We start from the raw sequence: 25869 nt of genomic DNA on the forward strand, positions 1-25869 counted from the left end.
CACACACACACACACACACACACACACACACACACACACACTTGTTGTGATGTCTTTAACTCACTACATCACCATGCTGATAAATTACAGTATGTCAGTGTGCACAGTAACAAGTTGACCCTGATGAGTTCTGAAATGACTATTGTCATGAAATTAATAATTAATTTCAGTAATTAATAGTAAATGCACCACATTTCTACTCTGTATTTCATTTTATATATCTGTAAGTGGTTTTGGTTGTACCCACCAAACATCAGTGATTCAAATCAGTGGTTGAGCCCAAAGTCAGTCCAATCACTGCCTCTTTCTTGTCACTGTGTACAGAGTAATGCAGAATAACTGCATGGTGGGCTATAAACGTTTATAAACCGCGTCATGTCTCGAAATGAGCTAACTACAAAACTGACTGTGATGGAAACAGCGTCAATTCATCAGAGATCACAGTAACACAGATGCTGTTTTTCTGAAACAAATTCAGAAATTCCTGATATTAAATCAATCCTTGGTAACTGTGTAGAGAGCTGTGTTTCTGTTCTTTAAGTAAACACATTAATAGGTACAGTAAGTACAGCAGAAGAGCTGTGTCAGGCCTACCCTGATTCAACTTAATGCTCATTTCTGACTTTTATTTGATAGTGAGTGTCTAATATTTTGTCCCTCTCATATATGTAAGTGGGATATACAATCCATTATAGACACCTTTAAATGTAATGTGTACTATACATTAGAATATATGTATGCATACTGATTTTCTTTGTACATTTCTGATGTATGGACTGAAGGTATTCACAAGTTTGATTGTTCAAAAATAACCAAATGTTATGTAATTGAACACAGAAAGGCTCAGAAACATATGATATGGTTTTAGAACTGAAGCGTTCGGCTCTACGTTGCTACTGAAATATTTAGAGCTCAGTTCGGCATTTGTGCTCTGACTTGTTATTTTCAGGTATTTCTTGCATTTTCATACCTCAGCTCACCCTCATCTCTCTGTGCTCCACCAACCCACACAAACCCACCGACCTCTTTTTACTTCTGTCAGTACGACCCCCATAGAGGCCGGACAGGCCATTGTTGCTGTACATTGAAGCTGAATAATCAACGTCACATTTTAAATGAAATGAACACATGATGTAAGACTGTGTACTGTTCGCAGCGAGGATGTGTTTGGTAAGGGCTTTTTTCAAAGGGTTGTTGGGTCACTGAAGATGATTCATGGACGTTTCTGCATCGCAAATATTTCTGGTACTTTCTGACTGGAACAAATTACCCCAAAACAACCAATTATGCAGCCTTAAGTAAAAGAAAATGTCATCACAAACAGCTTCACCTAAATTACAAATACATGCTTTCTCAGCTCTGCTGATATTTAGCCATGCAGACAGTTGTTTTGTTTGTCCAGGTTTTGAGAGATCTGTCTCAGATCTTTGCCTCCCCTTCACTGCAATGTTGGTGAACAGAATTTAATTAGCGGTGGCACAAATATACTGTCCACTGTTTTCAAAGGCACTATTTCTTCTGCAGAAAGTAGTTGCATTTTTTGAAATGTGAATAAATCAACACTTTGAATCACATCGCCTGCAGAAGGGGGGAATGATGGAGTAGAAGATGTCGTACTTTTGAATTGGAGTCTATCGGCAGCACAGCATCCACAGGGTGCCATGAGGCTGAGGTGGTGGAATGCAGTGGAAGGCAGGGCCTAAAACAACAGAGCTGGCCAGCTCACAGCAGATATTATGTGGATCTCTGTGTAGTTTGCTGGTCAGAGCTCTACATAGGCCAAAAACTGAACTTGTGCCACGTTTTTAAGCCCTGACCCATGTGAACAGTCCTGGTACTGTGACATTTAAGACCTGACCTGTCCACCTGCAAATGCACTGCCAATAGCCAGTAGCTATTAGCTAAGCACAGCATCTTGTATTTATTCATGATCCCTGACAAATATATAATAAAACTAAAGAGCCTGACACCCGAGGCTGTATTTTTGTGTTGTTGTTTTTTTTCATCCATTACTGACTGTTAGCTGGTTAGCTAATAAAGCACATTAGAGATTCTGTATCTACCTGCAACACATTACACATGGACCCAGACAATTGACTAAATCAGAGTGAAAGAGAGAGACACTCTTTAACACAACAGAATGTCCTGAACCCAGCCTCAAACCTGATGCTTGGTCTGATTGGCACTAATGATTTCATGTTTTTGCCTCATCCTACCTTATGAGCTCCATTTAAGCATGGTTCACATCATTTGACTAACAGCTAGATGGTAGAATAGGCAGAATCTTCATCTACATCTGCTTTGTGACCAGAATTTAGTGTCCAGCCTGCAGGAGGTGGCATTAATTTATCATGTGCCTGCTCTTGTACACTTGCACAGAAGCTGAGAACGGCTGTGCTTGCAATTATTTTTAATGCTGTTATTTCGAGATCGCAAGTTAGTTATCGGGTTGGTTTACCTTGTTATCTCCAGAAAACGAAAGGCAGACTTCTCAAAATAACAAGATTATCACGAGAAAACAGCTTTAGTTTTCTTGAGATCAGAGGATTGTAATGAAGAACTCCAAAATGAATCTCTGGTTCATTTGATCACGCCTGATTTCAGTCACCCAGGTCACTGTCATGACTGCGTGGGAGGATTCATAACAGAACAGTACAGTTACATGCACTTCAGTGATCAGCCGGGTCACTCCCTGATCACACGTTTTCACCTTAGATCGTTTGCTACACGAGTCAGGATGCCTGCTGCCATGGCTCCTGATCCCTGTTAACATAAGTTAAATGAAGAAAAGACCTTTAGTTTTCTCGTGATAACGGGTTGATTTTTTTACGTCTCTGTTGTAAAACCCTATTGGAAAAGCAGAAGCGACCGTACTAGCGTGTTAGAAAACAATCAGCAGAGATTGAAGCGGATTAAAATCACAGATTCAGTAGAGTCATAACTTTCACTTGCATTACCTGCTCATTCTATTAGAAGGTTTTGTCCTTGGAGTTCATAGAAAAGTAGATTTAGGTTGATCAGCAATGACTGTTCATATGCTAAAGTGACTGTACATTAACAAAATTCTCTTTTCTCCATGATTACACTCTGAGTCACTTTTGACCTCTGCCTGCAGGAGCTGGTCACCGCCTGGTACATCGGCTTCTTGGTTCTCATCTTCTCTTCGTTCCTCGTCTACCTTGTGGAGAACAAGTTTAACAAGGAGTTTGCTACCTATGCAGATGCCTTGTGGTGGGGCACGGTGAGTTTGGAGGAATATCTGTATCCCTGCGAGGATTCAGTAAAAAGCCAAAATGGAAATGATGAACAGCTGTTTTCACTTCTCATATAGAGATGTGAAGTGTCTTTGCTAATGTTTTCTCCTCTTTGCTCTGTTGCTGCATCTGAGCATTGACATCTCCTCCATAAACATTAGCCCTGCACGGCTCCATTAACCACCATTTTCATATCAACTCAAAAAATCATAATGGTACTAAATGGCTACAGCCACCTTTGTCATTCAAGGGAATCAGAGCCTGAATGAAATACAATCCATAGAGATCAGTCTGCCAAAACAGGGAGGCAGACAGATGTATGCATAGACAGATAAAACAGAACTGAAGCCAAGCAAGTCGTTCTGCAGTGAGTGCCAGCTCCAGGTTTGTTTGCTGCTGTCATTAAGTGCATACGCTGCACTGAATGCTTCTTTTCAGGCTCTGGCTGAACACATGTGAATAACTCCATTCAGTTGTCTCATTTCAACGTGCTAAGTACCATCACTACGAATCATTATCACAATTAATTCTGTTTGCTCTTTTATTAGAACCTAATTTGTTGGTTCCTTCTTTATCAAGTCATTTCAGTCAGTCAAACATGTCATACTGTCAAAGTGTCCTCTCAGTGTGTCTTCACAGCTCATCCTCATAGGCCGAAGTAGGCCTTCACACAAAGACGACAACAAGAACACACATACTGTGCTTTTTTGTAATAAATCAAAGCAAACATTTTCATCCACGGGCTTTTGTCAAGGACATACAGGTTTGCTCCTGTAAAGCCTCCACACAGGTCTGATCACTCAGATGTGATTGCACTGCCTGAAGCCATAATTTCAAATCGTGCCTCAATGTGGCTCAATTCAAGCTGCATGCAAAAGAAAGTTATGCACACCAAAGCACATTGAAGTCAAAGTAAAATAGGTTAGCTAGAGCAATCAGAAATCATTTGTGTCAATCAAACTGTAGCCATGTGGATAGTGTCTGTCTTGGTGATGACATTTTGAAATATATGCTTTAGAAACATCTGCCACCCCCTCAGTAATACAGCAACCAGTGGAATTTAGCTTTTTCTGCTTGAAAATGAAAACTCTTTCTAATACAATACCCTTTATGAGGGTAAATAAGATTTCTAATGGTAATAATAAACCATTTAGTTTGAATAATTAAAGAATGCTTCATAGATTACAGTTATTAATATCAATGTTTGGGTTGCCAGGTTGTGACAAAAATCCTTCAGATGAATGTTTTTAGTATATGTGTCTAAGTAAATGTTAATGAGCTGCTAATAGATAGCCAGAGCATCACTCAGGAGCACATGATACGTAATTTGTTTTCACAGATCACACTGACAACCATTGGCTACGGGGACAAGACACCGAAGACATGGACAGGACGGATGCTGTCTGCAGGGTTTGCTCTCCTGGGCATCTCGTTCTTTGCCTTGCCAGCAGTAAGTCTGTACTCTTCAATAAACCCTTCCTTTTTACTTAAAGGTAATCTGTGGTGTTTTTGACCTCTAGTGGCTCCGTGAAGCAATGTCTTATGATATACATTCCTGCCAGTGGTTTCACACGTTTGAAGCCATCATGCGCCAAGACTGCAGTGCAACAGCAGCAACTCGTGCTAGCTAATGTTAATATGAATAATTAACTATGCAGGTTTCAAAATACTCCAAAAATTGGCTTTTTAGAGGAAAGAAATATATTCAACATGTTTGCTAGACCTCAAGGATACACACAATAATTATAGACATAGCTTGTTTACTCCACGGAGCTCCTTTAAGTCCTGCTTTATTCGGTTTAAATTCAGAGAAATTCAGTCAGTTTATGAAAAATCTTCTTTCACATTAAAAGTCTGAACCTAAACAAGTACATGTAAATGAACTCAATGTAGTTTGGCATTTTGGGAAATGCATTGATGAGCTCGCTCGCTGAGAAGATCTGTACACGCTCTCAAGTCTAACTCTGGCGCAGCAGGCAATTACGTATTTTAACTTAGCATAAACTTAACGCAGCTAGCCTGGCTCTCTGCAGAATTTGAAAAAATCCTGCCTGTACCAGCACTCCTAAAGCCTACAAGTTTACATGTTGAATGGCATTTAAAATTAAATGTTCACACAAACAGAAATGTAAAACTCACAGTTTGTGGATTTCAAAAGGAATTCCACATACACTGAGCATGTGGTGTGTGCCAGTGCACACTAAATCTGTTTCTCTCTGATAATTTGAATCCACCTCGAGACTGATATCGATCTTCTCACCTAAATCTCCACAAGATAATAAGCATATTTCCCAAAATGTCCAACTAGTCCTTCAAGAAAAGTAAATATATGAAATATGATTTCACATTGACCCTGTCATTTTTCATGCAGCCACAATGGAAGTATTCATTCATGTCGTAGTTTCTCAGCAGCTCAATGATACTTGAGACATACACATGCATCCAGTATTTACTGTGATTAATATCATACCAGGGTATTCTGGGCTCAGGCTTTGCCCTGAAGGTCCAGGAGCAGCACAGACAGAAGCACTTTGAGAAAAGGAGAAACCCAGCTGCCTACCTCATCCAGGTAAAGCAGACAGCCTGCTGTCTTTCTGTTTCTCTGGCACACATCTCTGTTTTTGGCTGGAAAATAAAAACGTTTTCATGATGAACTGTAGTTATTCAAACCAATACGGCACAGAATCTGAGTAACATGAATGTCTGCATATTTCTGTAATGTGTTTAAAAGCCCTAATTGATTTGATTATTCTCCAGTTTCTCTTTTCCCCCGTGGACCCTATGAAACCCTGAAACTACCCAATAAAAAGCACATAGCATGTAGCTCCACTCTGTCCAGCCCTGGGCCTCCTCATCTTCACTTTGCAGTCAGCGCTCTAATCTTTGGGAGGGGTTTCTGCCCCTTCAGACTCTTCTGTGTTTAAGACCACAAACAGCAGTTTGGCAGAGCCATTCTTGCCACCCTCTCGTCTGCTTCACACATTTCCTTCTTTTTCACACACGCCTTTGTTTCATCCTGTATATTGATGGTGCTGACCTCACGTTGCCCTCCTCATATATTTCACACGCTTCCTTTTCCTCCCCTGCTCTCTCACCTACTTTCCTCCCACGTGCTTCTCCATTTTCTTCCTCTTTGGCCTCTCCTCCCACCTTTCTTTCCCATCTTATGTTCCCATCTCCCCCATTTCACCCCCCCTTGGCTCCTCCTCTTCCTCTTCATCCCATCCGTCCCCATGTTGTACCAGGCTGCGTGGCGTTATTACTCCACCGACAGCACCAGGCCCTACCTGGACGCCACGTGGCGGCACTATGAGAGCCTCCTGCCTTCCCACAGGCATGTATCCATGCCTGACCTTCGCCCAACCACAGACGTGTGACACACCTGTTTTTTGGTTTCACTAATCAGCTTTTTTCATTTGTTTTCTACTCTCCTCATCCTCTCCTTCCTCTTTCTTCTTACTCCCTCCTCTAATTTTTGTTATCCTTTCCATTTATCTTATCATTTATTTATCATTTTATCTTCTTTTGTGGGTCGGGGGGGTCTCCTTTTTTTTCTATTTTCTTCTTCCTGGTTTTGTGTATTCTGCATGCAGTGTGTTTGGCGTAGTTATGCGGCTGATGAGAACTCGGTTTCCATTGCTACCTGGAAGCCTCACTTGAAGGCGTTGCATACCTGCAGCCCTACAAAGTAGGTACAACTATGGCAGCTGGTGTCTGCATTTGGTGTCTGTGCCACTCTCACCTTTTCCTGTACTTTAATGATGTATATTTGAAGTTCCCACTTCTAAATTTGTTCAGCCTTATCACTTTTTCCCTTTCCGTTTTATTGATTAATGTATCAACCTTGCTCCTTTTGCAAAAACATACAGTACATGCACTGATGTTATAATGTTCTTTTTCTTAAGAGAAATTGGTTCACAGCCATCAAAAAGACTGATCATTTCCAGGCTATGTTAATTTCGGCTTGCTTGGATTGACTAATAAATGCTGACTTCTAAGATATCCCTAAACAACCCTTCATTGCTGCTGTCATATAAATGGGCATTTTATCCCTCCACAGCATTCACACTAGAGTTAGGCCATCTACATCTGAAAGTCATTTAAGTGCTCAATGGTCCAGAGACTACTGACACTGCCGTCACTTAGAGGGATTGAAGCAGCAATTTTAGCATTGGCCCTCCATGGCATATCTTTTATGATGGCAATTGTGACCTCAATGAGATAATGGAGCTTTTTTTTTAACTTCAGTCTCCTTAAATTGGATTGGGTGGCCACTGACCACTGATGCTCTGAGCAATTTAGACATACACTGCTTATACTTCAGTGTTGACTGCCACATCTATACATGAGGATACAGTATGGATCACTATAGACAAGTTTCCCACTCACAATCAAGTACATGTACACAGCAGCAGGGGGTAGAAAATCACTGCCATGATATCATGATAGCTATTTTCACTCTTCACCTGTACAGAAACTTTCTAGAAACCAGTACAATAATTGTTTCGAGGTCCATTTTTGTGTGTGGCACTCATCTCTTTTCCAAACCTTTTTAAACAACACCCCCCAGTATGATCTGTACATCTGGAGCAATAATGCAGTTAGTAGTAATAACGGCATCCCAGACTACACAAAGTTAGTTATTGTAGATGTGTCTTAAACCATCAGTGGGCAGCACAGGCTAAAAGTAGAAAGCCCTGGGAGGGGTCCTTCTTGGGATATTGAACATTTTCCATCCATTGCTTTTGTAATTCATACAGTGTACGTCACAAAAAATACTTTCATATTGATCTCCCAATCAAACACTTATTCTGGTTTGTTTTACCCCTGTGTGTTTGTGTGTGTGTGTGTGTGTGTGTGTGTGTGTGTGTGTGTGTGTGTGTGTGTGTGTGTGTGTGTGTGTGTATGTCTGTATGTGTGTGTGCATGTCACAATGGTGTCACTCCGAGATCCGTGTATGGAGCCTGGAAATATTGGGAAAATCATCTGCAAGGCATATAGTGTACAGTTAAACAGTCATAATACATTTAATGTACAAAGCACAGTCTGAAAACAGTACTTAAAGTGGATAAGTGAACAGATCTTCACCTTCTCCTTTTGCAAATGCTTCCTTAGTCTGCATTGACCTGCATGTTTGTGGTGAGCCTGCTATTTGTTAAGGTCTATTTCCCCTGGAATGCTTATTATTGATTGATGTGTTGCTACCTTCAAATCTTGCGCAGCAGACAAAGCTCTTACTGCAAATGTCTTCCTGTCATGCTGACTTAGAAGACCATACCTGTGTGCATGCAGGTTTTAGCCTCAACTCAACACTTTCATGGACTGTCCATGTTACTAATTTAAAATAGATATTAGCTCATAACAGTAATGTTACTTTGACCAACACCTATGCAGACTGGATGTTCTCTGTTACATTAAAGTTTCAAGAGTCTGCTCATGGATCTATACATTCAAATGTCTGAAACACTGCAGCATGCTTTGCAACATGGTTAGCTGTAATGTAAAGCCTTTGTGCTTTGTAGTAAATGGGCTAAGATATGTAAAAACACAGGTGTGGTCCATTGAGAATAGTGCTGACTTGACTTGAAGTTTTATGAAAAGATACTTTAATGTAGCTTTTTCTCTCCTTCCTCTCTGTCAACTCCAGGAAGGAGCAGGGAGAGTCGACCACAAGGTTTGTGTCTCTGTTGTTTCACTGAACATTCACTGTCTCCCGTTATGTTGTAGCTGCATGCAGTTGTAACTTAAAGGTAAGGCGATCAAACCTAAATACATTTTTGGTTCTAGCTTTACAGAGAGTGACAAGTACAAAAAGTTGCATGTCTCCAGAGTTAAATAGGCTACTTTTTTTTATTTCAGATCTTAATTCAGCAACACAGCACAACAACCTGTAAACACAACAGCAAGCAGTTGCTTATTTATGCAAGCATGGAGACATGGAGCAACATTAGCATTTATTTAGTCATGTTTCTGGCCACCTTCTGGCATGATATTCTCTTCCTTTTTGCTATGTTCACCTGCTAGCCGCTAATTTAGTGTGTCTGCTGTTTGGTGCTGGGCAGGCAGCACACAGTGGTTTGGACAGGGCTTGGTTAAAGTGCAGGCTGTTAAACCAAAGAACAACAAGCTTAAAGACACGAGTGATGACTTTAACATTACATAGTCATTTTTTTCCATCTAAAATAAAGTAGATTTAAACTAAGGTCTCAAATCACCACCAGTATTAGCATTTTTCGAACAAAATATCAAACAGTATCAACCTTTATAAAGCTAAAGTCTTCTGCTGCTCCACTGCTGTGCTGTCACTGAGAGTGTAAAGTCGCCCTTACTGGAGCTGTTTAAGGCTGTGGGTAATGAAATGTAGACCTGCAAACACTGAGTCAAGCAAAAAGCACTCTGTTTTTCATTTTTCTTTCTTTTTTAACACTTGTACTCCATAACACACACACACACACACACACACACACACACACACACACACACACACACACACACACACACACACATACACACATACAAATGCTGAGGCACTCTAATACAAGCACTCACACAAACTCACGCTCTCCATTTTTTTGCCATCCTCTTGCCTCAGTTATCTATTATCCTCTTATTAGAGATGATGTTTTGTATAAGTCTGCTCATATTACCAAATTTTCTAATGATATCAGTTCTCCTAATGTTAATCTTTTAGCTTATGCAGTCTTGGAATCATTTGGGGAGCACGGCATGCAGGGCAGTGAGGGCTGAGTGATGTAATATGTTGTGTTTGCAGTTATGAAACACCGAGAAAACCCTTGTCTTCAAACACCACAGCAGCCTGAAGCCAGTCATCCTGTTTCTCCTCCGAGACTGGTGTCATATACTGTTACTATAACACATTGCAGCGAAGCCAACAAATGTGAAAAGTCAATAAAGGGCCAAATTAAGCAGACTGTGGAGAGTCAGCCTCACCTGCACACAGGCAAGAACAGAATTCATCCCACGCAATCTGAAGTGTGTCTAAAGAACAAGGGAGGAGCATTCCAGCCTCCATCTGTTTTTGTTTTTTTTTTTCTTTTTCTATGCAAACCCCCCACTCCTGGATTTATAGGGAGTCAGGGGTTTATTGCAGAGCTGGAGAGGAGATTAAAAGCAATTCAGTACAAGTGTAGCAGACTCACTTTATTTATTAGCTATATTTACGCATTAATCTTCAAAGTAGTGTATCACACATAAGTACTGATAAAACACAGCTATGGGACATTAAAATCACATGACAAAGCAAAAAAAAGGTCTGCATCTCAGTACCCCACTCCCCATCTCTGAACCCACAAGTGTCTTATCTAAAGGTTACTGGCCTCACGCTGGTGACTCAGGCACTTGTTGCCATGGCCCAGCTGAATTCGCATAGTTAAATGAGGGATATCGACATGAAGCATGTGAGTCACCAAATTGCTGCCTTTTTCAAATGGTGCTGTAGATGTTCATTTTCCTCTACTAAGCTCAATTGCTTCTGTTCTGCTGCTTCTAAATGTCAGTGGTCGACGAATTGAAGCGCCAACAGAAACTGCGCTTGATTACTTTATATTTTACAGCCTTCATCCATACAGTCTCCCAAAGGATCATTGCATTTACATGTCAGGCATTCAGGCTGACTTCATGCAATATACACCAAGAAATTATTAGTAGCGTCACAGTAAAAAGAGCAAAGGGAAATAAGGGTAAAGAAGCACTTTGTTTCACAAAACATTGAGTGGTAGAAATTTCCTTTCCTCTGTTTCTGCATCATGTAACACATCACCGTATGTCTATCTCCCCTTGATTTTTTAGTAAAATTCATAGTAATAAACAGAAGCTACTGAGGAGGCGTACCACTCGGAAACATAGGTACACAGTGTTTCTGCTCCCGTTACATGATATTTTTATTTGGGAATGCTGACTAATTCTTGGTGCATGGGTATCAGTAGGAGGCTGTGCAGCCACAGAGAGTGCAGAGTAATTAAATATTGCAGGGAGACATCAGTCGGCTTTATGGTAATACACTATCTGCCTTTGTTTGATCTTTGCCTGAGCAATGCGCTACTTTTTGCCTGTTGTGATTTTTGTTTTAACTACATTTCCTTTTAGAATATCTATACCTGGTTTCAGTAGGGAAACTCAGTAGGAGATTCTCGGAAATAATTAACATTTGTCCAGACTGGAGGGAGATGATTGCAGAGATTATCTTACGTTGTATACTGCCATTATTTTGTTCCTCACGCAGCTCCCCCTGTTGCATCTTAACTACATATCACACACCATTCCCTATATCTCAGATACAGACTTTACACACTATGGTACTCTATGGTAGTGACGACATGCTGCTGCCACTCAAGCACACACATCATGTGCCTCTATAGCCACAATCATTAGATAGCTGTGGTGATGTTCTATATATTTTCTGGTCAACAAATCCAATGAAAAGACAAAAACCAGGACTGTATTGATTTTAATAAGTATTACAATGTAGCCAAACTCTGATTTGTATATCTTCTTCCTCTGTGACTATGAAAAACATTTCAGTGAGTCACACTGTGTGACCAGTTCCTTCAATAACACGAACATGACCACTGTAGTTTATTTTGACTCAATCCTACACGCCCTTAGTAATGCATCCAGTGTGTTGCCTGACAATGCCGTTAGTCCCACCCATGGCGCTGATTGGCTCATCGTTAGCCCCCCACAGTGCTCAGTGAATTTTTCAGACGGATCAGTCAACTCAATGGAGTGGGCGGATTCAAAGGTCTGGACCAGGCAATCAAATGTGTATTATCCCACAGGTGAAAGTAAAAACTAAACCATATGTTTGTGACCCATTTTTCAAGAGTTACTTTTTCAGCAGGAACGCATAGGCTGGTGCCACATACTGGATTGAGAAGTCAGAAATGGTTGAGAGACATGTAGTTGGTTTTGGTCTTTTCACTGGCTTTCCTGACAGTAAGAAAAATATAGATACAAGCCTTATTCTTTGATGTAAAGCAACACACATACAGTACCACTTTTAAATGAGCCATGCTTGATGCTTGTGCACTGCCTTTGCATGCAGTCATTATGTAGGCCTACCTGCATCAACATGGAATCACTCACTTCTTTCCTTTCTCTGTATCTCATTATCCTGTTCCTTCACTTTCCACAAGTAATTTTCATCTATTTTATTCAATAACTCACCCTTTCATGGCATGGAACTTATATGGAATAAATCCTATAGCTTTAAATGTCAAAAGGTATTGAACATAACATATCACACTGTCAACAGAAATTAAAGTATAACAACATTTAATCCTTTAATATAACAATGTGACACTGAATGTTCCTTTTAGCACCATGCTAACTAATTGGTCATGTACAATGACATACTGCAGCCGATGCAGGGGACAAAACATAAAACGTGCACACATCATCGCACACAGTCAAGCATCACACCTTACCTGAGCTTGCATTGTATGTAAGGCACCTGCTGCAATGCTGCAATGCATGCTGGTTTTTCTCCATCTTGCCCTGCAGCCCTTCACCTTTATATTAGTAGATCAACTTCTGAATGATGACTGCCACATGACACGATCGTGCAAAGGAATAGCATTGTACCAGAAGTCTTGGATAATTCATCTTGTTGCCATAAAACTTCAGTCATTACTAACATATCTATATCTGTCTGTCATTCCACCTCCTCACAATACCGTTTCTTTCTTGTTCTTCTGCTCACTCTGACTCCCCTCTGTACCACTGTGAATCCCCATTTCACTCCACAGTCAGAAGTTGAGCTTCAAGGAGCGGGTGAGGTTGGCGAGCCCCCGAGGTCAGAGCATCAAGAATAGGCAGACCTCGTCGGTGAATGACCGGCGGTCTCCCGTGGCTGAGGCCGGGACAGAGGGCAGCAGCCCTGCCAAGGTACAGAAGAGCTGGAGCTTCAACGACCGCACACGCTTCAGACCCTCACTCCGCCTTAAGAGCCAGTCACGCTCCACCACTGACAGTGAGTGACTCTGCCCCATTATTCCACTTCCTCACAATGGTTGACTTCACTTTGGATTCATTAACAGTAGTATAGTTTGGGTTGGTACAAATTCAGGGCAACTAAACGGAGTCATTGTTGCCGTTAGGCTAAAAGTGAGCTATAGTGGTGTTGTTTTTTACCTTTGGATAGAGCCAGGCTTGCTGTTTCCCCATGAGTCCAGTCCCCATGCTAAGCTAACCGTTTTGTGGCTGGAGCTTCACAGTTAATGGACAGAAATGACAGATATTGATGTTTTCAGCAAAACCTCAGCAAGAAATAAATACTATTGTCAAACTATTCACTTAAGTCCAAGAGTAAGATGCATGAATTCCCCAATTTCACTACATGTATTTAATAGAGGTGTACTGGCCAACCATCCAACCCACCAGAACTGGTTTTGCCCACTAATTCAGACAGCTGAGTGGAGGAATGCTAATGGCCATGTGCACTTCCTTCCCTTGGCCTAGCAGTGCCGGCCTGGCAAGCCCTGCTGGGTAACAGCCAGTTGGTGTTTGTGGGTGGACTGATGGATTGATGGAAGGTGGGGGTGGTGAGCTCCAGCAGCCATATGAGGTGTCAGAGCCGGCCAGCTGGCTGAGGCCTGCTGATGCAGGCGAATCAATAACTAAGCTTGCCAAAACCAAACTGGTTTGCTGGTTAGCCATGTTCCGTCTGATCATTCACTGTCACTGGCATGTTTGGCTAGCAGGGATGTTAGAAGATGGGAAACATTTCCTTTCATTATGACTTTAATTTGAAGTGAAATAAGTTGTTTTAATGGAGCAAATCTATGTTTTGTCACTGTCCCAGTCACTCTCTATCTTAGTAATCAGTAGGTTTGTTTGTATATAAACAGTACATGCAGATTCTCTATGCTGTGACCTACTGAGCAATGCTAATCTAAGGCCATTTACAGTATTTGCTTAAATAGAACAACTGGCTCTTGTCCTGCAACCCTCTGCTTACCTCCTCAGGGTGTTGTAACTTAGGAGGCCTATAAACTACCTTGTCACAAAGCTGCTCTGTTCAGATATATCTGCACATATACCAGAGACCTATTCTTTTCTACAAGGTCTGCTGTTCCAGACAGCACTTAAAACACCTTCTACTTCTGTCTATCACAGAACAATCTGTGGCTGCCTTTCACCCTTAATTCAATTCTCTTGATTCCTGTCAAATTGAGTCAGTTCGCATGCACTGTTGTAACCTGATAAATCCCCATTAATCAGTCAGTCAATCAATAAATTCATGCAAACCCAAAATTTGGCCTTATTTTTTACTGTGGAAAATTATGAAGCCAGTCAGTGCAGCTGCGTAATGTCTATGTGTATGTGATGGGGATGCTTTTAGTGATAAACCAATGGAGCGTTGTTGTCTAACTCTGCAAACCTACAGAGCATTTTAGTGTCTTAGGGCTCATTGTTTTCAGTGAAAAATCTGATATTGTGCTAACAGATTAGATTCAACTTTATTGTCATCGTCAGAGTGCAGCACAGAGACACCAAAATACAGAAGTCACTGTATTGGCTGGGAATCAGACCCGGGTCTCCCGCGTGGCAGGCAAGAATTCTACCACTGAACCACCAATGCTTGATACAGTGAGCAACTAGCTGGTGAACACTGAGAGCATTTAGCAGCTAAAGAGCCAGATATTTCCCTCAGGAGCTGGTGGGGACAAAAAAACAGAGCTGAGAGTAAATAAGAATTGACATTTTTGTCATCTTATTGGGATATTTTTTCCAGCTTGTTCCACCACCCCCAAGTGGCCAAAAAATGTAAAAATGCAGCTTTAAAGCTTTTGTCACTTTTGGAAATTCATGTGCATTGTTCTGTTTAGCTGTAATTAGTTGCAATTATAAAGCGTTGCTTTGGTTAGAATTTGCAAGTGAATGATTGGGAGAATAAAACTGCGGCGAAGACTGATTATAAAATCAGATGTTTTTTTGGACATGGGTGGGAGGAATCTGGTCACTGACAGCATGCAAAGTGAACTCAGTGACCCACTTACTACCTGTTGCACATGTCACCTGTTTACATACCATGTTGCACATGTTTTGTGGTTTAATAGAGATCACTCGTACTACCTGCACCTACCTCATACTGTTTATACTGTGTATACTTCATGTCACTTGCACGACTTACATGAATTTATATCGCTTTTTTTGGACATTATGACAGTTTGCACTTCTGGTTAGATGCTAAACTGCATTTCGTTGTCTCCATGCACTCGACGATGAGAATAAAGTTGAATGTAATCTAATCTAAAAAAATAAATATAGTAAACCAATGCAACACATGTAAATGCTTTGTCCCTGCTGCACAGTGGCCTGTTTTGTAGGTGACATAAAGTCATCTGATCATTGAACCAAATCCTCCTTTTCTGTATCCTCTCTCCCAAGCAGCAGACTCCAACATGGCGGGGGAGGATGGCTTTGATGAGAAGGGCTGTCACTGTGAGATCTCAGTGGAGGACTTGCTGCCCTCAGTCAAGTCAGTCATTAGAGCTGTCAGGTGAGGCAAAGGAAATAAGACTTCCTCTTTCACTTCAGCTAACGCTGTATTTTTCTGCACTCAAGGCTGCATGTAAACGAACCCCGATTGCAACACTTTGGCTCGAGGGATTTAAGTGACCGGAAGATATTTTTTTCAGGTTATTTTTAGATTATCTTTGGTTCATGTGATTGGATACAGTGTTGAGAGACAGGAAATATGGTTAGAGGGAGTATTAACACTGCAAAGCTCTGTAAACTGATCATGTCACAAGGACAGTGTGTGTCTTAGCCATGTAGAGTCCTAAAAATAAACTGCCAGTCAGATGCAGTCATAACAAATACGAGAAGCTGTGGTTGAACCAGCAAGAATAAACTCACTTACGGTTATTGATTTTTGGTTCAGCTGTTACATTTGTCAAATATTAAAAAAAGATTGGATTTAAGATAGCTTTCTAATCTAACTGAAAAGTTAAGTTTGACTTGGTTCATATTATAGTATAATCAAAGATTAATTGATATGGGTAAAACCTGTTGAGTTTTAAAATAAAAGTTGTTCAGTACAGAACTGAAGTTATGCTCTGGCTGAGAAATGCTGTCATGTCTTATTCCCATGAGAAACATGTGGGCACTTGCAAACATTTGACAGTGATCTCCCCAACACATCCTAAACCACCTAAACGACTGAGTAGGTCGATTGCCAATGACTTACAAAACAGCATATATCGCCATTGGAGAGTACCAGCAACAGTCTGGTATGACGTAAGTGTCCTCGTCCTCATGTCATTACCTTTGTGAAACAGTCGCAGTTTAGGCACCAGAACAGCTTGGTTAGGTTAAGAAAACAGTACATCAGTAGTGAATAAACCTGAACTGAAGTTTTCAAAAACTACAACCAACCAACACCATTTTGGTCATATTGTCCCAATTCTACATAGCAACAAACATATTGGTGAAGGTGTAAAACTAAGATCGTGTTAAAAATATAATGGGGTTAAGGGACAGTTCACCTATATTTTCTCATTGACCCAGTGTTCAAAGGAGTACTTTGACTGTTTACTTAAGCAAAAGTAGCAACACTGTGATGGAAAAATACTCCCTACAAGTAAAAGTTCTGCATTAAATCTTCTCTAATCTTCCTTATCTCAATAAAAGTACACATTGTCAGCAAAATATCAAAGATAAAAGTTTTCATTATGGAGCAGAGCAGCTGCTGTTAAAGTTCTATTATTATATTTTGCAGTGTTTTATTATTACTGATGTTGAACACAAGTAACCTCAGGCCATGAAGAAGTAAAACATCTTCTCCATCACAACATGCCAACTTTACTAAATGAGGTTGGACATGCTCCCATAGCTCCTGTTCCCAGAGTGTCATCTAAGCCTCAAGTCTGAGTCAAGGCCACAGATAAAGATGGCGTCACACAAACATTCACATCCACTTTACTGTGAGGCACAGTTTTACTGCTGTTTGTCCTTGTCGGTTCCTTCCTCTCTTCACTCATAAACACACATTTAGCCAAATTCCCTTGAATTTAGCCTCAAGGCTCAAGGTGCACACATTCAGGGAGCTGCTTATACGGAATGATAGTTTTAACCACACACAGCTAAAATAAGCAGTCGCGGCCTCCCTGGATGTTTTTCTAAGGTCCAGTGAAGTGATTGTTCAGGTGTTCTGTCTGTTTGCATTGGTGTAAAGAAACAGGTGGTTGGCATGCAGTTACACATGTTGAGCACTTTTTAAAACAAGAAAAACAAAGTTACAGTTCCATGTGTTTTTATAGCTGCATTAGTCCGTGAAATGTCCCACTGCAGGTCATGCTAACTGACTGTATAAGCACTCCCCCTTGTGGCTGATTTACAAATTTCTCTGCAGGATAATGAAGTTCCATGTAGCCAAGAAGAAGTTTAAGGAGACGCTGCGCCCTTACGATGTCAAGGATGTGATCGAGCAGTACTCTGCCGGGCACCTGGACATGCTGTGTCGCATCAAGAGCCTGCAAACCAGGTGGGACTGACAACAGACCGCATGACAACAGCAGCTGACAGTTTTCATTCCACCATTTCCACCTTTGCTGTTTGACCACACTGTTTCTGATTCACCTGTATCTTGGTGTGTTTGTGTGTGTATGTGTGTTTGCATGTATGCACCTGCACTTGTACCTTATACATGCATGGGTATATTTGTATGTTACCTGGATGTCTATATTTGTGTTTGTTCTTTGCGTTTTGTATGTATGTATGTATGTTTATGTGCATGTGTACCTCTGGCTGCATGTGTGTTTATGTGTATATGTGTGTGTGTCTGTGTGTGTGTTTCCTTTGCTTCCCTCACAGGCTGGACATGATAGTAGGCCCACAGACCATGAGCAGCCGAGCCAAGACCTTTTCCTCCCCCTCCCTGCCTGTCTATTACAGCCAGGGCAGAAAGAACTCCACCCAGGGGTCAGAATGCCCCCCTATCCTTCACATGTCACATGGGTTCAGTTTGCTTCCCATTCAGTCAGTTCAGGAGATGGTTTGTCCTAAAAAATATTAAAAACAGCATATCTGGACTATAAAACAAAGTTAAGGTTTGTTGGTTGCACTGACTGATCAGGAAGTGAAATGAAACCCCTCTTCACACACACTTCTGTCCTGGCTATGAAACACTAACAAAACTCAGCAGTACATTGTTCTGGTGTTTTCTGTTTTTATGTGATGAAACATTCTAGGGAATTGTGGTAAATTATAGGATCCTCTGTAACACACGTACACCGGTCCATACACATACAAACTGCAGCAGTGTATGCCTACCTGCTGTTGCTGCTGTGATACTGACCCCTGCTGTTGGTGACTGTTAACTGAAACTGCTGCATGCACTTGGTCCTCTGTCTTATCCAGGAAGTGAGATCAGTGCCCACCAACCATTTTTTGAGTGTTTTCAACCACATCTCATGCTCTTCATCAACAAGTGGAGTTTGCTCAGTTGTCGTGGTGATGACATCATGTAACAGAAGTGATGATACTGGCTAACACTTGGTGGTAGCCTGGGGCAAAGACTGTAGCCCCTGATTCTCCATGACAACTGCACAACCCCCATCTGCTTAGTAAGAGTGTGAGATGCCGTTGAAAAGCTTGTAAGTGGATCAGGAGTGAATGTTACACTTTTGCATTCAGCTATATCAACACTTGTGTCGACCTCATTGATGGATTCATCTGTGAAGAGCCATGAGGAGACTGTAACCTTCCTCAAATTAATACATGAGACAAACTTACGCAAATGCCATTTCAATCTAGTTATCTACTTTGTTTATTCATACAAGGTTTGGCTTCTTTTTTCCTGCAATAGTTTAATGTCACCTGCCACCAAATGTTTATCTCAATGCACTGCTAGCATTTACATAGCAGTAATGCATGGAAACACACATTTGATTGAATTTCTTTTGCTGGATTTCTGGAACTTTGGTTAAAATTTGCACAACATTTGGATGGAAACCTTGCTACTGTTGGCTAATCACAAAAACCATAATCCTTTGGTATTTTTTTTTGTCAAAGCTTTAATCATTCATTTGTCCAAAGTGTTGGTGGCATTATAATTGCATGATATTGCCTTGGCTTATCCCTGCCCTCTGTTGAACTTAACCCCGTTCATTAACAAAGACACCTTATTAACCACATTCTACTGAACCTCACTGGATTGAGCAGGAATAGTGTTTATGTAAGTGTTGAATAAGACACAGAAACTGAATCTCTGCTGTAAAACAAAAAGATATATTCAGAATCAGATCAGAATCCATTCAATCTTGTTTTGTGAACTGTTTGATTCACGAGAAATCCATCCATCGTGGTGGCAGTGTTTTCTCATCAATTATACATCATCTGTCAAATCCAGTGAGGAAGTGGAACCTCTCATTTGCCGTGTGTTGAAGGAGAAAGTGTGCTTATGGTAATCTGTTTCTAGTTGCAGTTTCCTTGCTTTCTGTGGGCTGCCGCGTGGATTTCTACTTTGTCACCTTTTTTTCTTCCTATCATTAATGTCTTATTGTGTTTGTATTTGCTTGTGTGCGTGTGTCTGTTCCAGAGTGGACCAAATCCTTGGGAAAGGCCAGATCCCTCTGGATAAGAAGATTCGAGAGAAGCTGCTGTCCGATGGAGATATTTTAGAGGACATGAGCATGTTGGGTCGCGTCTGTAAGGTGGAGCGGCAGGTCCGTTTGGTTTGGGAGGGTATTCTCAGACAACTTTGAACTTTTTGCAGCTCTTTGCATTTGTTACTCAGCCATTTGTGTTACTTTTTGAGTACAACACTATGAATGTCTTCCAGGAAAGATGTGCACTATCATCCCCATAATGAAATGCTATCACTTCTCCACCTCTTATTCCATCAGAATAAATGTAATAATTGCATACAACACTTCTTCGCACAGTGACTTTATAATGCCTTCCTTCCCTACTGTTTTTCTTTTCTTGCTCTCTTATTGTTAGGTGACTCACTCCCGTCTTCCCCTCCTCTCCTCACAGGTTCAGTCGATTGAGTCAAAGCTCGACTCCCTGCTGGACATTTATCGTCAGGTTTTGCGTAAAGGCTCGTCTTCAGCCCTCACTCTCTCCTCTCTGCCCCTGTTTGAGCTGGAGCAGACCTCTGACTACAACTCCTCTGTCTTCAGTAAGGACCTGTCCTGCTCCACCCAGGTCAGCAGCAGTGGAGTGCCACCCCCTGGTGGCTGCGTCACAAGCTCCTCCACAAACTCCCGCCTGTCCCAGGGAGGACTCCATCTCATCCTGGCGCCCCCCCACGAGCTCAACCTCAATCTCAATGCCTCCTCTTCAACGCCTCCCTCTGGCCTCGCATCCTCCTCTTTCAGCCCGTCGCCACTTCCTCATCATCATCATCATCACCACCATCATCATCGTCATCCTCCCCACCATCATTATACCCAGGCTCAGGCCACCACACCTGAAAGTGGCACTGATGAAGCTGTGGGGAGCTCTCCACCCATCCTCACCCCAAATAGCCTCAGCAGTGGCGGGGGCGGAGGAGTCGGAGATGGAGGGTTTCCTCTTCTGGCAAGGCTTCCGCCACCACCCCCTCCCAGCCGAAGTGGGGGCTCAAGCAACTTGCCACGAGCGACCTCCACAGAAGCATCCCCCGACATGGAGGACTTTTGTGGAGGTTTAGGGATGCAGATGGAGGACAGCAATGTAGTGGAGGACCTTGGTCATGGGTTGGGGCTGGGCAGACTGGGCCAGCAGCTACAAGGCAACACTAACAGCAATGGCAAGATAAATACTCAGGAGGGGGGCTCCTGGAGGAGACACATGAGCCTGGAGCTGCAGCCGCTGGTGCTGCCAACACTGGGCTGCTGCTCTGGCACCAGCCAGATGGACCAAGGCTTGGGCAAGTCCATGTCAGTGCAGGACCTGATGCAGGCAGCCCCAGGGACTGTCCAGGATGCCCACCACAGCCTCTCATCTCCAAGCCCCAGTACAAGCAGTGACTCCCACAGCTGTAGCCAAGACCCTGGGGGAGGAGGGGGTGGTGGGGGTATAAGCAGGAGTGGTGGAGGTGGATGGGGTGAGGAGGACCTCTTTATCAGTGACAGGGAGATAGAGACGCAAGGATTTGACTTCCTGTCACTTGGGACTGCTGAGGCCCACACCTACTCCTCGGAGCTCCTGAGGACAGGGAGCAGAGCAGGGACAGGGTCCCAGGGCTCTAACCATAGCCTGGCCCATGGTCACGCATCCTCGCCCTCTGCTGGCAGCACCGAATTGCCGAACATGCCGCACGTACGGCTAAAATAAACTTGTCTATGTGTTCAGAAGGCAGGCAAATCTCACCTCAAAGAGACGGTTTTTATCCTTTTGGAGGGGAGCGGGAGGGTGGGAATATAAGGAGGGGTCCTTTTATGTTTATTTTCATGTTGATCCATTTGATAAGAATCACAGTATTTTCATACAGGCTGATCACATATGGCATATCATTGCATGAGTTACTCTTTGTTTTAAAGTATGATTGACCAATCCGAGCTAGAAGATTCAGGATTGTATAATGGAAACACAGACCCCTAAAACCTGAGACTTTGCGATTAAACGAAGTCAACTACACTTGGTTCTAAAAGACCATTGTTTGATATGTGATCGTGAGACAGAGCATGAGCATTGCATGTTTTCAGTCGAAGGTACTGAGATTAGCAAGATACACTTTACACTTTACAAAGTAAGAAAGCATGGACACCTAACATTTATGGAAAATTCCTTTGAGAATACCACTCACAACTGTTGCAAGTACTGGAGAAAACAGGGCGTTAAGATGGGGTGAGTCATCCTGGAGAAAGGCTGTTGATATTTGCTGAATTTGGAATTCAGCAGACATCTCCTCACAGTCTGCTAGCTCCCCATTCTGTGTGTTACCTGAAAAAAACCCAAGCAGGGCTTTGTGTTTTTGTACACTGTATGTTTTTGTTCACAGCATTGGCTTTACAAATAAGAAAGAAACAAGTTGTGTCAGACCAAGCCACACACTTTTCCAGCCAATCATCAACAGGGGGCATTCGTGCTCATGCACAAGAGGAAGGGGAGATGGGAGGAGCGTGAGGGATGGTAAATCTGGCATGCTAACATGTAATCACATGCAAGGAAGAGAGATAACAATATCAACATTCTCCAGTATGACTCATCCCACCTTTATTACTTCTTTGTGCCCACATATACATGATCTATTTCCTGTCTCTCCAATCACATGACAGGCTTCCATATCAGAGTGAATGTTTCCTCACCATTGTCAAACTGTTCATTCTCAGTTCTTGTCACTATTTCTATTATATTTCCATACCATTCTGTCCATTTTAGAAAACCGGATAACCTCCTAAACTTTGTTACCTTAAATTATATGAATCCTCAACCAGTGACATCGGTTGCCCACAAGGACCATGACAGTGTATATGCAAGTTTTAGCTCCTAAACAGCAGGTCTCATATACGTAAAGGTTTTGCTGACCATTTCTGAATGAGGGCAATACAGGGCATCTACTGGTTTGCAATAATTTCCATTCAGTAAATCAATTAGTGGACTCCTGAAATGTGCTTGAATTATGTAATCTGTCACAGTGAGCATCAGGTCATTGTTGTCAATGTTACATGATCATTGTGCGGTGATGAAGGAAGTGCAAAGTTTTGAAAAGTCTGCATTGCATTACCTCATAACAATGAGGTCACTGTAACAGAAATTACTTGAATTACTTGAAACAAGCAAGTTTGGGAAGTGGACTAACTGATTTGTATATCACACTGCCAACAGCATTAGGCAAAATATAGGGAAGCACCGAGCACCAAGTATGTGTACTTACATATGGGTACGTGCCAATACAGAGTACTGATGAGTACTTAGTAACACCATTACAGTTCTAACATGTGCAGCACACATACACACACACACACACACACACACACACACACACACACACACACACACACACACACTTGTACTTCAATCCTTGTGAGAACACTAGTTGACATAAGCCATTCACTCCTAACCCTAACCTCAATCATCACAACTAAATACCCAACGCTAACCCTTACCAAATTCTAACCTTAACCCTTGAAACCAAATCTGAACCCTCAACCATCCCTTTGAAGGTCTGTCCCAAAGTGAGGACTGGCCAAAATGTCCTCACTTCCCAAGAATGTCCTCACTCCCAAGGTCTAAAACTCATATCACTTCTCACAAAGATAGCTGTACAAGTGTACGTACACACCTTACCTCTGATTGAGTACAGTTGTAGTGCAGTGGAGCGGGGTTTTTTTCTGCATCAGTGAAGCGTCTCTGGGCTGCTGCAGCTAAGGTTCCCTTCATAGTGTTGATGGGATGGCCCTTGTCTGTTTCTTTGGGCAAAAGTTTCTGAAGTATGGTCACAGCAGGAATCACAGCAGAAGCTCAGTTTTCGGGTAAACTCCTCAAACGGAGCGTCCACAGTGGGATTATCGGGGAGTTTATATTCGGACCCAAATGTTCTGAGAGCCTGCTTCTGCTCGATGAGACTGTTTGGTCATATGGTTTCTGTGACGATGGGAATCTCATACCTCAGTTCCACTACACTGAGAAGATGACCAAATCCTGTGTTATCTACAACTGACCACAGGTGGTCATCAGCAGCAGTGTGGCTAAGAGCTTCTGTTATTTTCACTGCCCGTGGGTTGTCTCCTGACCGTTTCTCTCGCTTCAAAGTTGAATGTTGCTTTTTCCCGCTGCTAGCATTAGCAAACTAATTACATACTGCATTGTGTTAGTTGTTTAGAACTTGTGAAAGGAGCTGCTTTTCACTCCTGCTCTTGATGATTTGGCAGAGCATAGTTTGCTGTCTGCTCAACTTTTATCATGTCTTATCTTAAAATATCTCCGAACTGCTGACATTGCTCCTCCTCCGCCTCCATTTACGCCATGTAATTAATGTAGGATAGGGTGTGGTTGTATTGGAGTAGTTTTAGGATTACAGTTACCAGTACATGAACTCAGTATCAGACCTGATGCTGGTAGCGGTATTGCTGCATCCCTAACAAAATATGTGTGAATTTCTGAGCCACGCCGTCTAATGTCCAACTGATTTGCAGTAAATTGGCTAAAATATGCAAAACTGTAGGACTCGTCTTTTTTTTCTATAAACACTGAGTTGGCTTGAATCTTATTTTGGAATTCTTTGACAACCATAACTTGTCACTGAGAGGTACAACGGGAAAACCCAGACAGACAAGAGAAATGTCAGAGTTGCTGTAACTAATATTTGAACACTTAGCAATGTCACTTCTGCCAACAATCATCTGTAATATGAGGTGCACCATGTTCAAAGCACATACACTTGTACACACTTGTATACGCACATGTACAGAGAAGAATGATCATTTACACAGCCAGCTGTGACGCTACATGTCCATGACACTGTGGAGGATCTTAGGTACAGTCCAGAGGAGAGGAACAAGCAGTTGTTACTTATTTTCAGATCAATTATGCACTGGTCAGCTGATTTTCCAGCTGATGACAGCCATGGATTGAAACACATCTTGAATGTCATTTCTTCATTTAAAAACAGTCTGATATGTTAGAATATGTGTGTCATAGCAAAGAACGTTGTTTTGGTTACACTGAAAGAAATGTTCAGAAATCTAACTTTGGTATTGCAGCTGTCTTTTTGCCACTGTTTCTACATGAAAGGAAGATATCTCCTTTAAATCATAGTCAATGTTTGCTTTTTATCATAGAGTGTCATGTGGAATGCTTTTTGCTTCCTTGAAGTGGACTCGCTGGAGAATGTAGTCCTGTTGCATGGTACAGACTCAGATGCATCAGACAAGTTTAAGTGGCTCTCTTTAAGTTGAAAATAATTATAGCGCCACAAGCTGCAGGTGAATACTACCCATAAAGGATCCAAAGCCTCAGTGGTGAATAATCACTTTTACATAGCAGTACCTCAATGAATTCTGAAGACCTACATCAAAGACTAGAATATATGTGAGGGAGGCTTGGGGTCAGTTTTTTTTTCAAGAAGTGGATTTTACTTTCCTTCAGATATTTAAATATATTTTGCATGAAGAGGTTGTCATATCCAAACCTATCTATATCTGAGAATGAATGCCTTGTCATTAAGACAAATCACTATTCGTGGTTCAAAATGACTGCATCGGAAGAAAAAGACCTCGGCTCTGATATGAAGTCTACAAAATGTGCAGTACATACAGAATATTGGTGCCTTGCTTTTGTGGTACATATCCGTCTCCATATCTACATTTTGCTGAAAAGTGCATTAGGTTCCTCCGAACAGAATTGGTTGCACTGTCTTCATTTTCTCTCCCTCTAATGTTCTGACTTGAGGCATTTTAGTTTTTTTTTTTATTCAGAGATCATTTTGCTACTGGGCATAAAAGAGCCCTTTGACATGTTGACATTCTGTCTTATTTTAATTTATTTAAATTATGTGCACATATTAACATACACGTAATAATCTCAGTTAGATTTATGAAGCCTGTAATGTAATGAAAATGCAAGTGGACTTTTCTTCTCATTCATCAATAAAGGAAATTCTATGAAGAGTTTGGTTTTTACTTTCTCATCATCATTCACTGAAACAGCGAGGTTCCTC

The 25869-nt window shown here is 41.8% G+C and overlaps 1 protein-coding gene across 4 annotated transcripts in view; it reads left to right on the forward strand.

The window, feature by feature from the left end:
• LOC139339765 (potassium voltage-gated channel subfamily KQT member 5-like) overlaps positions 1-25809 on the forward strand; it is a 116688-nt gene extending 90879 nt beyond the window's left edge. The window contains exons 5-15 of one of the 4 annotated variants that reach the window (XM_070975223.1): positions 3116-3241; positions 4594-4704; positions 5728-5823; positions 6848-6942; positions 8902-8928; positions 13022-13245; positions 15666-15777; positions 17632-17763; positions 18093-18200; positions 19819-19945; positions 20259-25809. In XM_070975223.1, the coding sequence (XP_070831324.1) occupies positions 3116-3241; positions 4594-4704; positions 5728-5823; positions 6848-6942; positions 8902-8928; positions 13022-13245; positions 15666-15777; positions 17632-17763; positions 18093-18200; positions 19819-19945; positions 20259-21542 (2442 nt within the window). In that variant the 3' untranslated portion in view covers positions 21543-25809. The remainder of the gene's footprint in view (positions 1-3115; positions 3242-4593; positions 4705-5727; positions 5824-6847; positions 6943-8901; positions 8929-13021; positions 13246-15665; positions 15778-17631; positions 17764-18092; positions 18201-19818; positions 19946-20258) is intronic. The other 3 variants (XM_070975224.1, XM_070975225.1, XM_070975226.1) reach the window with 3 other exon arrangements.
• The last annotated feature ends 60 nt before the right edge of the window (positions 25810-25869 follow it).

This window comes from Chaetodon trifascialis, chromosome 2 (assembly GCF_039877785.1).
Source record: "Chaetodon trifascialis isolate fChaTrf1 chromosome 2, fChaTrf1.hap1, whole genome shotgun sequence".
NCBI lineage: Eukaryota > Metazoa > Chordata > Actinopteri > Chaetodontiformes > Chaetodontidae > Chaetodon > Chaetodon trifascialis.